The following is a 17500-nucleotide window of genomic DNA, read 5'->3' as shown; positions in this document are numbered from 1 at the left end:
GCTCACCAGACCCAATGAGGGCGGCACTGGGGCCCCGGGACCACCGCTCAGAGCCAGGACCAAGTGTGCAGGTCAGACACAACAGTTTGATTCTGAAGATGTGATTTCGTAATTGTTGCATTGCATTTTAAAAGCATTGAAATTAAAAAGAGACTATTTCTATATATATATTTTCTCATAGTTATATGAAAGTATATAATTATGTATATACAGTTTTTTTCAGTTAGTTTTCTTATGACGTGATGTTCAGGAGTGATGCTCTGATGTTAATTTTCTCCATTGAGTTGCATTTAAAAACATTTATGAGCCGATTTCTATGCCAAAATGTTTTTTTTCTCCTAATTTTACATTTAAATTTTTTTTTTCAGTTTGTTTTCTTATGACTATTGCATTGCATTTAAAAAAAAAACATTGCAATTAAATGAGACTTTCTATGCCAATCAATTATTTTTTTCATAATTTTAACTTTTTTTTCAATTAGAAATGTAATATTTTAAGTAAAATCTGAATGAGTTCAGCTTTGTGAAATGATGCTATATAAAACACCTGTACAAAAATGTTATTTTTCATCGCAGATTCTGATTGGTCAATTTATGTTTATTTATTTATTTTAATTTTTGCAAGACTAGATTTTTTGGGCTGTTTTTGATACAGATATTATTTTTAAAATTATAATAATTTATTTAAAAAATCACTGGATCGATTGACAGCTGTATGTTAACATGTCTCAGTAGTAACGCGTATGATCATATCAACAAGACAGGAAGAACCTGGGAATAAAAGATCTGTTCAGCTCTCTGTGATCATCAGTCATCATCAAATGTGATCAAGAGTGAAATGTTTTTAAATAGTGCATGTTTGTAATGAGTTACAGCTTTACTTCATTAGCAAAGCTGCATGTCAGTACAATTATAACACCCCATTCACATGGGACGTCAGCGTCAACGCTTCCCATTCACTTTGAATGGGTGACGTCAGGTGTTGCATTGTGGATCCATCGCTCGCTGCAGAAGTTGGGAATTTCTTAACCTTTCAAGTGCTGACGGAAGCGTCAGCCAATCAGATTGCTTTGTGCAAATACACCAGTTCAGACAGTAGCCGATTGCTGACTAATTTCATTGGCTGATGTTGCTATTACAATCGTGTCAGCCCCAACTTTAGACACGCCCTCTGTCAGGCATTGACGCTGAAGCCCCGCATGAATGCACCGTAAAAGAAAATGATTCAGTCGTGGTTTGTGGACGTTAAATCAGGTTGTTTTGTACATTAACATAACAGATTTTCATACAGCAGTGGATATTAACCTGTATCCTGTCACATTTGCCGTGCAAAAATAGTGCAAAGTTTGCTGTACGTGTTCGTGAACTTTGTAACGACATTGTGTGGGACTCATCATTGCAGAAAGGCTTGAATGAAAGGCATGTCCATCGACTTTAACGCCTCATGACTAAATAAAGTGCGTCAATGTGATCGTGCACGCCAATGTGCAAAACGGCAGGTGTAAAAGTGTAATTTAAAAAAATTTTTTAAAATTTTTTTCTTCTCCACCAATCAGACTGGCACTTTTGTTCACGTGCACGGAGCTGCTGAAGTTATGGTAAACAACACTTGAAGGCACTCCAGCGCAAAACTGTCAATGCGAGCGCACATTGAAGAAGATGCCCAGAGGCATGGAGCTGCTTATTGCTCTGCTGAACAATGATCATTTCTTTATCGCTAGAGCTGGAGCTGCTGCTTCAACCATTCATAACAACAAGCGTGTCAATTTTGTCGTCTTCTTCTGTGTTACAAGTGGGTGACAGAAGCCTAAAGTTGTGTAGCGCCATCTAACTTCAAGGAGAGATTTTGCATACTCTTCTGCTTGATGCCAGTGATAATCGCTTGTGTTTGAATCTGAAAAAACGTCTTGATAAATGCTTACAACAAACACAACGAAAAGCATCCGGGTGTGTACGAGCCTTAACTCCACAACAAATACATCAAATAATCATTGGGAAAGTTCTTTCTTTAGTATTTCTCAGAAATTTTCGGTGAGATCTGCTTCATGTCTGTCACTGTGCTGTTTATCTGACGCAGCCGAGGCGGAGATCGAGGCCCACTCTGACAGGCATGTCAGAACAGGGGGCGGGGAGAACCAGCATTAAAGGCACAGGCAACACAAACAGGAGATGCTCAGAGCTGAAAATGACAAGCTTCTGATGGATATTTGAGCTGAAACTTTACAGACACATTCTGGAGACACAAAACATTGATGTTAAATCTGGAAAAAGGAGTGAAAGAGCTGAATATGTCATGTTTTTCTGTGTGTTCTGACTGGTGATCAGTGCATCTGTGATTTCTATCACGGGTCCACTAATAGACAACATTGTAAAGCTGTTTGAGTTGGTGTGTTGTGTTGTGAAGCTCCATTCAGTGCATTGAGAGATGCTGATGTGATGTTGGGTTCAACGCTAGCACAGATGTAGCTCTTTAGCTTGATGAAGCTTCTGTTGTCTCCTGAGGAGGCTAACGCTAAACTCATGAGCATAAATAAACCAGTGTTGCTCGCTGTTGTTTACGCCATTCGTCTTCTGACACATGAAGATTCTCACCTAGAGCAAACCCAGCTTCTCTTCTAATGGTGTGCATTAGCATTATTAAGGGTTTTGTCGTAGCGCTGGACGCATTAGCAACACGCTGTAGGACCCCTCGGGCCCCCAGAAAAGCACACGCAATTATCACAGTAATTAAACAGGTGCAATGACTCTTATTTCCAATGAGTGTTGTGATTGTGGACGCCGCATGACGCTCTCTCACACCAGGCTAATCGCTTTTCCATTAGCCTGTGCGCTAACTGCCCATTAACGCATCACAGGAGTCATCGGCCAATCAGAGGAGAGATGCCCGGGGCAGTGAAGAGTGGAATGGCACAATTGCATTTACATAAATTAACATTTCATTACATTCACTTGTCCAGTCATTAGCATTTGTGTTTGCCTGACCAGAAGCCCTGAGCGGAGAAGTGTGTGTGTGTGAGTGTGTGAGTGTGTGTGTGTCTCTGTGTGTGTGTCTCTGTGTGTGTGTCTCTGTGTGTGTGTCTCTGTGTGTGTCTCTCTCTGTGTGTGTGTGTGTGTGTGTGTGTGTGTGTGTGTGTGTGTGTGTGTGTGTGTGTGTGTGTGTGTGTGTGTGTGTGTGTGTGTGTGTGTGTGTCTCTCTGTGTGTGTGTGTGTGTGTGTGTGTGTGTGTGTGTGTGTGTGTGTGTGTGTGTGTGTGTGGCCGGCCCTGTAGACTTGCTCTGAACATACCATTTGAATCAGTGAGTCATTTACTGGTGACTAACTGAATGAATCATTTGAATCAATGAGTTATTTACTGGAGGTTCACTCTGTATTAATCATCTGAATAAGTGAGTCGTTTATTGGAGACTCACTCTGAACATACCATTTGAATCAGTAAGCAATTTTCTGAAGATTATCTCTAAACAAATCATTTGAATCATTGAGTTGTTTACTGGAGACTAACTGATGAAGCATTTGAATAAGTCAGTCATTTATTTGAGGTTCACTCTGAATAAATCATCTGAATTAGTGAGTCGTTTACTGGAGATTCACTCTGAACACACCATTTGAATCAGTAAGTCATTTACTGAAGATTCTCTAAACAAATCATTTGAATCAGTGAGTTGTTTACTGGTGACTAACTGATTGAATCATTTGAATCAATGAGTTGTTTACTGGAGGCTCACTCTTATTCAATCATCTGAATCAGTGAATCATTTTATTGGAGACTCACTCTGAACAGATCATCTGAATCAGTGAGTCGTTTATTGAAGAATCACACTAAATGAATAATTTGAGTCAGTGAGTTGTTTACTGGAGACTAACTTTGAACAGATAATTTGAATCAGTAAATCATTAACTGTAGTATTTTTCAGATGATTTGAATCAGTGAATAATTTACTGGAGTTTCTTTTTAAACAGATCATTTGAATTAGTGAATCATATACTGTATTCCCACTCTGAACAAATAATTTTAATTAGTGAGTCATTCACTGTAGTTTCAATCTGAAACATTTTATTTGAATTAGTGATTTGTTTACTGGAGACTAACTGAACAGATCATTTGAATCAGAGAATCATTTACTGGAGTCACTCTCTCTGATCAGATCATTTAAATCAGAGAATCATTTACTGGAGTCTCTCTCTCTCGGATCAGATCATTTGAATCAGTTAATCATTTGCTGTGGTTTATTTCTAAACAGATCATTTGAATCAGAGAATCGTTTACTGGAGCCTGTCTCTGATCAGATCATTTGAATCAGTGAATCATTTACTGTAGTCCCACTCTGATCAAATCATTACATTTAGTGAATCAGTTGAGTATCTCTCAGAGCAAGTCATTTGAAACTGGGAATTATTTACTGGAGTTTCTCTCTGAACAGATCATTTAATTAGTGAATCAATTACTCTAATCTCTGAGAAAATCATTTGAATCATTGGGTTGTTTACTGGAGACTAACTCTGATCAAATCATTTGAATCAGTGAATCATTTACTGGCAACATACTCTTAATGGATCATTTGAGTTCTTATTGAGCCCCAGCTGAAAGCTGAAGTCTTCTGATTGGTCGGCTGAGCCAGTGCAGTGTGATTGGCTGAACACCTCTTGTGCTGTTCCTTTAAGAACGGATGTTTCACTGAATATCTGTTTAATTCCTCCGCTTCATGTCTGCTGCAGTCTCTCAGTCCAGTAAATCTCGTCATCTCTGAGTGTTTTATAGAGTCTTGTTATAGTTTCTGAGCTCAGCTTCTTCATTTCCATCATTTCTGCCTCTTTGTTCATGAATTGGATCCTCTTCTCTTTACACGTCTGATTTTTACGCTCTGATCTCCTGAAGTCGCTGCTGTCGTTGCTCTGAGTGGCTCCTCGCGGCTGCTCGCTGGATAAATTGTTCATTCTTTATTTATAAATCAGTTCAATTATAGATGAGCTCCAGATGTAGTAAATAAAGACATTCTGCTGTATCTATCTCTACACCCACCCATCCATTCGTCCACCCACCCATCCATCCATCCACCCACCTATCGTCCATCCATCCATCCATCCGTCCGTCCATCTGTCTGTTTGTCCGTCCATCCATCCACCCATACTTCTAAGTGTTTATCTGTCCATCAATCTGTCCGTTCATCCATCCATTAGTCCATCCATCCATCCCATTCTTCCAACTGTTTATATGTCCATCAATCCATCCATCCATCCATCCATCCATCCATCCATCCCATTCTTCCAACTGTTTATCTGTCCATCAATCTGTCCATCCATCCATCCATTCATCCATCCATCCATCCCATTCTTCTAACCGTTTATCTGTCCATCAATCTGATCGTTCATCCATCCGTTAGTCCATCCATCCATCCCATTCTTCCAACTGTTTATATGTCCATCAATCTGTCGGTTCATCCACCCATCCATCCATCCATCCATCCATCCATCCATCCATCCGCCCATCCATCCATCCATCCAGCTGTCCATCCATCCAGCCGTCCATCCATCTGTCCATCTGTCCATCCAATGGTCCGTCCATTTATCTACCTGTCCGTCCATCTGTCCACATGTGCAAATGTACTCGGTGTTTGTGTGAGAGAGTAAGTGGGTGTGCATCAGTGTGTGTACGTATGTATACGTGTGTGTGAGAGTGTGTTTTGGTGTGACTAACTGAGTGTGGACGTGTGTGTGCTTGTGAGTGTGTTTGAAGGACAGACGTCTACTGTCTTATTTCTTTCTTTGTCTGAGTGTCTCACACACACACACACACACACACACACACACACACACACACACACACACACACACACACACACACACATCTGTGCGGGTGTTCCTCCAGCAGCAGCAGAATGAAACACACACTGATCCCTCTGGAAATGAGCATCAGATCTCGCAGCGCTGTGACTCTACAGACGCACAAAACACACACTGCAAAGTCACCTTCAGGAACACACCAGAGGATCCTCCCGCAGGAGGAGGATGTGCAGAGTGTGTGTGTCAGAGGAGTGTGAGTGTGTGTGTGACATCAGGACACAAGTCTTTAATTTGTGCGTGAGTAATTGTGTGTTTGAGTGTGTGTGTGATCATGTGTGTGTATTTGTTTGCATTGGTCTGTGTGTGTGTGTGTGTGTGCATGTTGAGTGTGTGCATGTGGGATTGTGTTCCTATAAAATTTTTGTGGGTGAATGTATGTGTGTGTTTGTGTGTGTCTGTATGTGTGAATCTGTGTGAGTGTGTGCATGTGTTGGTGTATGGGTCTGTGTGTGCGTGAGTGAGTGCGTGCGTATGTTTGTGTATGTGTATGCATGTGTGTGTGTGTTAATGTATGTGTCTGATTTTGTGAGTGTGTGTGTGAGTGTGTGTGTGTGTGTGTGTGTGTGTGTGTGTGTGTGTGTGTGTGTGTGTGTGTGTGTGTGTGTATGCATGTGTGTATGTTTGTATCTGATTGTGTGGGAGCGTGCATGAGTGTGAGAGTATGTCAGTGTGATAGTGTGTGTAGGTCTGTGTGTGAGTGTGCCAGAATGAGTGTAAGTGTGTGCAGGTGCTAGTATGTGTTGATCTGTGTGTGTGTTTTGTACGTGTGTGAGTGTCGGTGAGTTTGCATGTGAGTGTGCACGTGTGTGTGTGTGTGTGTGTGTGTGTGTGTGTGTGTGTGTAATGCATATGTGCATGAACATATGTGTCTGTATGTGTTCATCTGTGTGTGTGTGTGTGCGTGCAAGTGGTGGTATGTGTGGATCTTTGTGTGAGTGTGCATGTGAGTGTTTTTGTGTGTGTGTGTGTGTGAGTGTGTGTGTTCTGCTGGTCATTAGAGAAGAGCTGTTCAGTGTTTGACTGACTCTTGTCACACTGATGCTGTTTCTGACGCTCCACTGAATCTGTGGATCCCTCAATTACTGCAGTCTCTCCTCCTGCTTCTCCTCAAGCTCCGCTGGACAAACAGTTCTGCCGCTCCTGTGCAGAGAGAAGCAGATGAAAGCTCTGTCTCCATCCAAAGATCTGCATTAAACTTGAGCAAAACTGTAACATCAGTGAATAAAGCAGCGTCTCCAGTCAATGAGAATCAAGCTAAACATCAATGACTCGAAGACCCTCACACACACATTTATATCTGATCGAAGCGTCTGTCAAAACAATTATGCTCGTCATCATTTTTGTATGCCATGATCCAAAATGTGCATAAAAGAGGAGTATGGGAACAGGTAGTGATGGATGTGTGCTGCTCTCTCTCTCTCAGTGTAAAGCTGTAGAGAAGTGCACAGTGAGCGATTCATCAGCAGACCCTGCCGGTGTTATCAGCAGCGGAGAGCGATTGTAGATACAGTAATGGAGATGTCACGCTGCTTTATAATGCAATAATGGAGGACACAAAACTGTTCAGATCAGGCGTGTGCAGCAGAAACATCCTCCTGCTCATGCACTCTCAGCACAACACAGGTCAAGATGAGCTGCGATTCCTCTACATGTGTGGACATACAGTGAAAGAAATTGTTGTGTTTTGCAGGACCACGCTGCGACACGATCACACAACCTTAAACATGAGGTGATTTTAGACCAATAGCCTAACTGCAGTTTCTAATCCCCACAAAACATCTTAGCAACTATGTAAAATAGCCTAGCAACCACTCTGAGCATTTTAGCTTCAAATCTGAATACCCTAGCAACCAAGTGGCACACCCTAGTAACCAATCTAAGTATTCAAGTAACCAGTCTGAACACCCTAGCAACTACTCTTAACATCTTAGCCAAACTGATCCAGTAGTATTCATTCTAAATACCCTTAGAATAGCCTAGTAACAACTCTCAACATTTCTAATAACCAATTTGAACACCCTAGCAACCAATTTGAACTCCTTAGCAATCAAACCAATCTGGACAGCCTAGCAACTGAACTGAATCCACATCCACTCTAAGCATTCTAGTTAACAATAAGAACACTAACAACCACTCTGAACACCTAGCAACCACTCTGATCATACTAGTGAACAATCTGAATATCCTAGCAACCACTTTAAACACCCTAGCAACCATTCTGAACAAACTAGCAACCACTCTGAGCACCCTAGCAACCACTCTGAACATTCTAGTAAACAATCTGAACATCCTAGCAACCACTCTGAACACACTAGGCACCACTCTGAACACCCTAGCAACCAAACTGAACATTCTAGTATACAAACACCCTCACAAACACTCTGAACACCCTAACAAGCATTTGAAACACCCTAGCAACCAATCTGAACACCCTATTAAACACTCTGATCATTCTAGTAACCAATCTAAACACCTAGCAACCAACCTGAACACCCTAACAACCACTTTGAACATTCTAGTAAACAATCTGAACATCCTAGCCACCAAACTGTACATCCTAGCAACCGCTCTAAACATTCCATTAACTAATCTAAACACCCCAACAACCACACTTAACATTATAGTAAACAAACACCCTAACAACCACTTTGAACACCACATCAACCACTCTGAACATCCTAGCAACCACTCTAAACACCCTAGCAACCAAACTGAACATTCTAGTAAACAAACACCCTCACAAACACTCTGAACACCCTAACAAGCATTCGAAACACCCTAGCAACCACTTTAAACATTCTAGCAGCCAATCTAAATATTCTAGCAACCAATCTGAACACCCTAGTAACCACTCTGATCATTCTAGTAACCAATCTAAACACCTAGCAACCAACCTGAACACCCTAACAACCAATTTGAACATTCTAGTAAACAATCTGAACATCCTACCAACCACTTTTGAGTATTCTAGAAAACAATCTGAACACCCTAGCAACCAAACTGTACATCCTAGCAACCACTCTAAACATTCCATTAACTAATCTAAACACCCCAACAGCCACACTTAACATTATAGTAAACAAACACCCTAACAACCACTCTGAACACCACATCAACCACACTGAACACCACAGCAAGCACTCTGAACACCCTAGCAACCAAACTGAACACCCTAGAAACCAAACTGAACACCCGAGCAACCGGTAAAAGCATTCTTCTGTCATTAAGAGTCCACACGGTTGAGTTGCACCTGTAATATTCCTCTGTCTGTACTTTTAAGAGGTTTAAATTGACTTGGAATCAGTTCCTAATTCAGGAATAGCCGTGTCTATATGCTTCATATTCATTTATTAAGACATACGCAGGCTGGAAATGCTGCTGTTTTCTTATATCCATCAGCGGGGATGTTGAATCCGACAGCAGACGTGTGTAAATAAGTCCTGCATTTCATTAATAGAGCAGAATTGTGTTTGTTTTCTTTCGGTTTCTCCCAGCAGTTGTGTTTCTCCTCAGTTTTGAGCACGGAGCATCATTTTTATGGTAATTCCCGCTCTCTGTCTAATCTCATTGGCCTATTGAACAGGCCGTGCAATTTCCTGTTTTTTTTCCTGTCTAAATCGATGTTACTGCGGCCAAATGAGGGCTGACAAACTCATCTGCTCCACTTGTGACTGCAGCGTTATGCCATTATTTATCCTGACAAAGAGCTCCAGATACGGAGAAATAGACGAGTCAAAATGAGCAAAACCTCAAGCAAATAGTTTATTTATTTCAGTCCCAGGACAGCGCGCGCGCACACACACACGCACACACACACACGCACACACACACACACACACACACACACACACACACACACACACACACACACACACACACACACACACACACACACACACACACACACACACACACACACAGAGTTGGGAACATACACTGAAAGCACAACCGTCGGTCTGCGTTTGTGTTCAGTTTAGTGTGTTTTTGTTTTTACTGATTGAATTTGTTGTTTTCTGTTATTTAAAGAAAGTTTTTAGGGTTTTGTTTTTCTTGTTGTTTGCCTCAAAAAGGAAGAAATACTGTATGAAGGAAATAATGAGTCACTAACAACTGTGTATGTGATATTAATTATTAATTATTGATAGATTATTTACTACTTCAATCTAATTTAATTTATATATTTTTTGTATATATTTATTTTTTATTATTTTTTTTATTTACTTTTATTATAATTTAATTTCATTTAATTTAATCTTAATTTAATTTAAAATAAATTTGTATTTTATTTAATTTTTTATTTAATATAATAAAACAGATTTAATTTAATTCAATTCAGTTATTTTACGCTTTATCAGAGGTTGAATCAACCTGTTTTATGTTATTTTATTTTAATTTATAATAATTTTTAATTAAAATCTAATTAAATGACATTTTTTATTTTATTTTTTACTTAAATTTAATTTTATTACATTTTAAAATTTAATTTTATTCACTTTTCTTTAGCCTAGAGGTCTTTATTAGGGATAACTACAGTAAAAATACATTTTATTTTTGTTTTATTTTATGTTAGTTTAGTTTAGTTTAGTTTGGCTTAGTCCATGCTGTATTTTTTTTAGATTTAATTTAAATTAATTTGATTCATTTCTTTAATGTAAAATATTTAATTTATTTTAAGCCAACTCTGTTCCTGGAGAGCCACCTTCTGCAGATTTCAGGCAGGTGTGTTTGATATGGGTTGCAACTGAAATCTGCTGGAAGGTGGCTCTCCAGGAACAGGGTTGGCCAACCCTGGTCTAGTCCTTGCTTTATCAGAGATCAGCACATTGTGAGAAACCATAATTTTATTTATTTGATTTTTGGATTTTCTGATGTTCTGAGTTGATGAGATATTCTGAAGGATAGCTCCTATTAGATCTTCTCATTAGTATTCTCCACAGGACTTTTATTTTGCCTTTTAACAGTAAGCCATTCGAGGAGAGTCTTCTTTCTGTGATCTTCAGAAAGTTCGTTCAGGAGCTGCAGTGAATCAAACATGATCCACGTCTGTTTTCAGACTTGCATATTTTAGCAGCTCTTTATAATCCATTTTACATGAGCAGTACGGTAAATAGAGTAAACCTGCCTTTTATCCCTGAAGTAGGCCATTACTCCGGAGCCTTTCCTTCCTCTCCCTGCGGAAAACGTTATATTGCTCCGGGCAGATTCACGCAAGAATAACCCGTACACAGAGCGCGCCTCGCTTACTAAATCATTTACCTGCCCTATTTTATTTTATTTTATTTTATTTTATTTTATTTTATTTATTTTATGGTAATTAAATTTTGTTATTATTTTATTATTATTTTGTATTTTATTATTTTTTAAATATTTTTTTTGTTATTTTATAATTTTAATATTATTTATTATTTTATTTAATTTTAAATTATTTTATTTTAATTATATTCATTTTTTCATTCATTATTTTATTTTTATTTTACTTTTAATATTTAACATTTTAGTTAAGTTATTTATTTTTTATTTAATTTTAATTTATTTAATTTAACTTTGTTGTGTTTTATTTTTTACGTTTTGAGTAGTTGATCAGTTTCATAGTTTTATTATTATTTATTATTTTAAAAATATTTTTTATTTAATTACATTTTAAATTTTTTTATTTAATTTTATTATTTTTTTTATTCAATTAAATTTCTATATATTTATTATAAGTATTTTAATTAATTCATTCATTTTTATTTTAATTGTATTTTAAAGATTTACTTATTGACTTGAGTTACAGTATCTATTTTTTATTGTATTTAATTTTAATTATTTAATTTACTTAATTTACTTAATTTATTTTATTTTTGTTTTGTTTTATTTTTTACATTTTGAGTAGTTGATCGGTTACAAAAAGTTGTTGTTGGAATGTTATAAAGGGTTGCTAAGGTGTTTGGTTGCTATGGTGTTATGTGGTTGCTTGGATGTTCCAAAGTGTTGCTGAGAGGTTTAAGGTGGTTGCTAGGCTGTTTCAAAGTGTTGCTAGAAACTACAATGTAGTAATAGGAAGCTTTTAAAGGGTTTCCATGTAATTTTGGTTGTTGCTAGGGTCTACAGGATGGTTGCAAGGGTGTTACTTTATTGCTAGTGTGTTTGTGTATTTTATTTTATTAGCATTTTAATTTAATTTAATTCATTTTAATGTATGGACTCTGGAGTTGTTGATCAAATATTTAGAAAGATTAAACGGTTACAAAGAGTTGTTGCTACGATGTTTTGAAGGGTTTTTAAGGTGTAATGTGGTTGCTGGGGTGTTCTGGAGTTTTGCTGGGGGTTTGAGGTGGTTTACAGGGTGTCCAGAAAGGTTGCTAGGATAATCAGGATAATTGCAATAATATTACTTTTTGTTGGGGTGTTAAGAAGGGTTACTAGGGTGTAAATCTTTTATTTTATTCACTGATTTTTATAATAGGATTACTATAGGATTTTTAAAAACGTTTTATTATATTTGTTATATTTTGCTTGCAATTCTTAATGTTTTTCATACTAACCAATACGCATATCATATTTATTATTTTATTTCATATTTGATTAGATTATAAAATATCGTATTATAATAAAACTTAGTAGTAAGTAGTATGTGACATATGTATTGGGTGTGGCTTGCTAGTATTTTTACACTTTTGACAACGATAGCTATGGATGATGTGTGGGATGTTGTTAATGCGATATGGTGTGTGTAACTCAGTATACGGGTGTTGGTCAGATTGCTGAAGTTCAGTGGGGTGTGTACTGGTCACATGATTCCAGTTGCTGTCAATCAAATCAGGTTGAGTGTTAGCATGTTAGCGCAGAGTTTGATTATGTGTGTGTTTGAGATGCAGCGGGAGTCTGAGTCTGACAGCGAATCCTCATTTCTTCAGGGCCGGTTTGATCTGCTGAAGGTCTTTGAGGAGTTTCTGACGCAGATAAGCCTGATCCCTCAGGGCAGAAACTCATTCTCCCACAATCCCCCTGTGCTGCTCCGACCATGCAAATTAATCACTGTGTCCAAACCCGACAGATAAACATCACATACACAACTAAACAGACTGCTGAGAATATCCAACTGGTTGCTGGGGGTTCTGAGTGGTTGTCATGGTGTTTGAGTGGATGTTGGGGTGTTATATAGTTGCTAGGGTGGTTGTTGTGGTGTTACAAGGTTGCTGTTGTGGTGTTAAGTTGTTGCTAGGATGTTCGGGTGTTTATATTTGGTGTTACATGGTTGTTAGGGTATTTGAGTGGTTGTTGTGGTGTTCTGTGGTTGCTAGGGTGTTTAGGTGGTTGTCGTAGTGTTACATAGTGTTGTTTGGGTGGATGTTGGGGTGTTACATGTTTAATGTATTGGTGTTACATGGTTGATAGGGTGTTTGTTGTTGTGTTACATGGTTGCTAGGGTGGTTGGGTGGTGTTACATAGTTGTTTGGGTGGATGTTGGGGTGTTACATGTTTAATGTATTGGTGTTACATGGTTGATAGGGTGTTTGTTGTGGTGTTATATGGTTGCTAGGGTGTTTGTTGTTGTGTTACATGGTTGCTAGGGTGGTTGAGTGGTGTTGCATGGTTGTTTGAGTGGTTGTTGGTGTGTCATGTGGGGTGTTTACTGTTTGGTGTTACATGGTAGCTAGTGAGTTTGGATGTTGGTTGTAGTTTTATGTTGTTGCTAGGTTGTTTGGGTGGTTGTTGTGGTGTTATGTGGTTGCTAGGGTGTTTAGGTGGTTGTTGTGGTGTTACATAGTTGCTAGGGAGTTTGGGTTTTTGTTGGGGTGTTACAAGGTTGCTAGGATGTTTGGGTGGTTGTTGTAGTTTCACATGGTTGTTGGGGTGTTTGTGGTGTTACTTGGTTATTAGGTTGGTTTGTGATTGTTGTGTTATGTGGTTGCTAGGGTGATTGGTGGTTGTTGTGTTACATGGTTGCTAGGGTGTTTGAATGGTTGTAGTGTTGCATAGTTGCTAGGGTGTTTGAATGGTTGTAGTGTTATGTGAATGCTAGGGTGTTTGTAGTGTTACATGGTTGCTAGGGTGTTTGAGTGGTTGTTGTAGTTTTACGTGGTTGCTAGGGTGTTTAAGTGGTTGTTGTAGTGTTACATGGTTGCTAGGGTGTTTGAGTGGTTGTTGTAGTGTTACGTGGTTGCTAGGGTGTTTGAGTGGTTGTTGTAGTGTTACATGGTTGCTAGGGTGTTTGAGTGGTTGTTGTAGTGTTACATGGTTGCTAGGGTGTTTGAGTGGTTGTTGTAGTGTTACGTAGTTGCTAGGGTGTTTAAGTGGTTTTTGTAGTGTTACGTGGTTGCTAGGGTGTTTGAGTGGTTGTTGTAGCGTTACATGGTTGCTAGGGTGTTTGAGTGGTTGTTGTAGCGTTATGTGGTTGCTAGGGTATTTGAGTTGTTGTTGTAGTGTTATGTGGTTGCTAGGGTGTTTGAGTGGTTGTTGTAGCGTTACGTGGTTGCTAGGGTGTTTGAGTGGTTGTTGTAGTGTTATATAGTTGCCAGGGTGTTTGAGTGGTTGTTGTAGTGTTACGTGGTTGCTAGGGTATTTGAGTGGTTGTTGTAGTGTTATATAGTTGCTAGGGTGTTTGAGTGGTTGTTGTAGCGTTATGTGGTTGCTAGGGTGTTTGAGTGGTTGTTGTAGTGTTTTATAGTTGCTAGGGTGTTTGAGTGGTTGTTGTAGCGTTATGTGGTTGCTAGGGTATTTGAGTTGTTGTTGTAGTGTTATGTGGTTGCTAGGGTGTTTGAGTGGTTGTTGTAGCGTTACGTGGTTGCTAGGGTGTTTGAGTGGTTGTTGTAGCGTTATGTGGTTGCTAGGGTGTTTGAGTGGTTGTTGTAGCGTTACATGGTTGCTAGGGTGTTTGAGTGGTTGTTGTAGTGTTATATAGTTGCTAGGGTGTTTGAGTGGTTGTTGTAGTGTTACGTGGTTGCTAGGGTATTTGAGTGGTTGTTGTAGTGTTAAGTGGTTGCTTAGATGTTTGAGTTGTTGTTGTAGTGTTATGTGGTTGTTAGGGTGTTTGAGTTGTTGTCGTAGTGTTATGTGGTTGTTAGGGTATTTGAGTTGTTGTCGTAGTGTGATGTGGTTGCTAGGGTGTTTGAGTGGTTTTTGTAGTGTTACGTGGTTGCTAGGATGTTGGGAACTATAGAGCATAATAAACGGTCGACGTCCGTCTGTATGTATCATCATATTGCAGTGATGACATTATAATGAAGCATGATGACATCACTTCACATGTACACTGCTGCAGCAAGTGAATGAGTGTGAATGAGGCCTGATTGAAACACACTCCTCGTTCTCAATACACACAGATGCTCGAGAGCGGATGCCCGCCGGCACCAGGACAGCGCCATCTTTTGTGCAGAAGTGCACTCTGGGTAGAGTAATTGAGTTTTGATTGTGGGTTTTCAAAAGCTGTCATTATTGCTCCACTTCCAGCCGATATGAAAAGAGCTTTGATAAGGATGAAAGCAGCGCCATTACCCAGATGGGTTTGTTGATATTGCAGAAATCCTGCTCCGCTTCTCTCCGCAGAGGGATTTTTCAGAAACAATAAAGCGACGCGGCCGTGATTCTTGGAGTTCAGTGAATCACGCACCGGGGACGCTTCCACGCACACATCAAACACTCCGCGCTCCGCTTTTGTTGCTTTTGATTCATTCCTCTTTTAGCTTTTATTTCTCTGCTCCCACTTGTGTGTGAAAGAGTTTTTCCTCGCCGGAGCTGAACATCAGACGGTCAGTCAGGAGTGTGAAGGAGATCCAGATGCTCCTCCAAACATCAGCTTATGTTCAGGCTAGCGTCTACAGGAAACTCTGAGGTTAACAATATGGCAGAAAAGCTAACTAACAAAGAAACTGGGTTCATACAGGAGCTGGCAATCCTTAATAAAGCTTAAATATAATTATAATAATGGTGATGATGATGATGATATTAATAATGCTAATAATAGGAATAATACTAATAATATAATAATACTAATAATAATGATACATTGTAGACCAGCTAAAAGCTTTATAGGTTATTTCTGAATATATTTGAGGATTTGTTTTCTTTTCTTTTACTTTGTTTTTATATGAAAAAAGATACATTCACCGGCCACTTTATTAGGTACACCTTACTCAGACCCCCTTTTGCATTCAGAACTGCCTTCATGTCAGAGATTCAACAAGCTACTGGAAATATTCCTCAGAGATTTTGCTCCATATTCTCATGATAGCATCACACAGTTCCTGCAGATTTGTCGGCTGCACATCCATGATGCCAATCTCCCCTTCCACCACATCCCAAAGCTGCTCTATTGGATTGAGCTCTGGTGACTGTGGAGGCCATTTGAGTACAGTGAACTCATCGTCATGTTCAAGAAAGCAGTCTGAGATGATTGAGCTTTATGACATGCTGCGTTATCCTGCTGGAAGTAGCCATCAGAAGATGGAGACACTGTGCTCATAAAGGGATGGACATGGTCAGCAGCAATACTCAGGTAGGCTGTGGCGTTGATGCTCAATTGGTACTAATGGAGCCAAAGAAAATCTCCCCCACACCATTACACCACCACCACCAGCCTGAACCGCTGATACAAGGCAGGATGATCCATGCTTTCATGTTGTTGAGGCCAAATTGTGAGCCGAGCATCCGAATGTGTCAGCAGAAATGGAGACTCATCAGAGCAGCAACGTTTCTCCAATCTTCTATTGTCCAGTTTTGGTGAGTCTGTGTGAATTGTAGCCTCAGTTTCCTGTTCTTAGCTGACAGGAGCGGCACCCGGTGTGCTCTTCTGCTGCTGTAGCCCATCCGCCTCAAGGTTGGACGTGTTGTGTGTTCAGAGATGCTCTTCTGCAGAGCTCGGTTGTAACGAGTGCTTATTTGAGTTACTGTCGCCTTTCTATCAGTTTATTAATTAATCAATACATTTTTTTTATTTGAAAATTTGAATTTGTAATCTTATTTAATAGTTAATATGTAATGTCTAATGTAATATTTAATTAATATTTTTTCTAATTAGCATTAAAACATTTTGTAAATATGCTAAATTTAAAAAATATTACAGTACTTGATGTTTATAAAATAAGATTCTGCAGCAGTGTGTGTACTGTAGAGTATATTTGTAAGGCTTGGGTCTCATACAGGTGTGTGTGTGTGTGTGTGTGTTTGTTTGTGTGTGTGTGAGTGGTTTATTGTCGTGTTGTAACAGGAGAATCTGATAACAGCATGATTTGTGTCCGTCTCTGCGTCTCCTCCAGCAGTAAAAGCGCTTCTCTTCAGTTTCGCTCCATTTGTTCTCCTCCATGCGGGACTAATGCTTTTATTCTCTGCGTCCGGCGCTCAGACACGGAGAGCGCACTAATATTAGGATTATTCTGACCAGCCGCTCATCAGCAGGCAATAATGTGACAATGATCAGGCCGGCGTTATTTAAATGTCAAACCTTCACTCGCCACTGACACCTGACATACAAATGCCAATTACAATTAATACAGCGCTCTGAGCGAGAGAGAGAGCAGTGGAGGGAATATCAATCACACACACACACATACATACACATACATATATGTACACAAACTCTACCCATAAATTACAAGTGCACATGCATAATGCGCACACACTGTCTTCATACACACATACACACTCTCTCATGAGACTACACAAACACACGATTCACA

The 17500-nt window shown here is 39.3% G+C and overlaps 1 protein-coding gene across 1 annotated transcript in view; it reads left to right on the top strand.

Moving 5' to 3' along the window:
• ptprma (protein tyrosine phosphatase receptor type Ma) overlaps nt 1-17500 on the top strand; it is a gene marked incomplete at both ends in the record, with an annotated part of 269837 nt that overhangs the window by 127764 nt on the left and 124573 nt on the right. The window contains 1 exon segment of the mRNA NM_001018133.2: nt 1-71. This exon segment is cut by the window's left edge and continues 223 nt beyond it. Within this exon segment, the coding sequence (NP_001018143.1) occupies nt 1-71 (71 nt within the window).

This window comes from Danio rerio, chromosome 24 (assembly GCF_049306965.1).
Source record: "Danio rerio strain Tuebingen ecotype United States chromosome 24, GRCz12tu, whole genome shotgun sequence".
Lineage (NCBI taxonomy): Eukaryota > Metazoa > Chordata > Actinopteri > Cypriniformes > Danionidae > Danio > Danio rerio.
The sequence above is the reverse complement of the archived record's forward strand: the minus strand, read 5'-3'. Positions and strand labels throughout refer to the sequence as shown.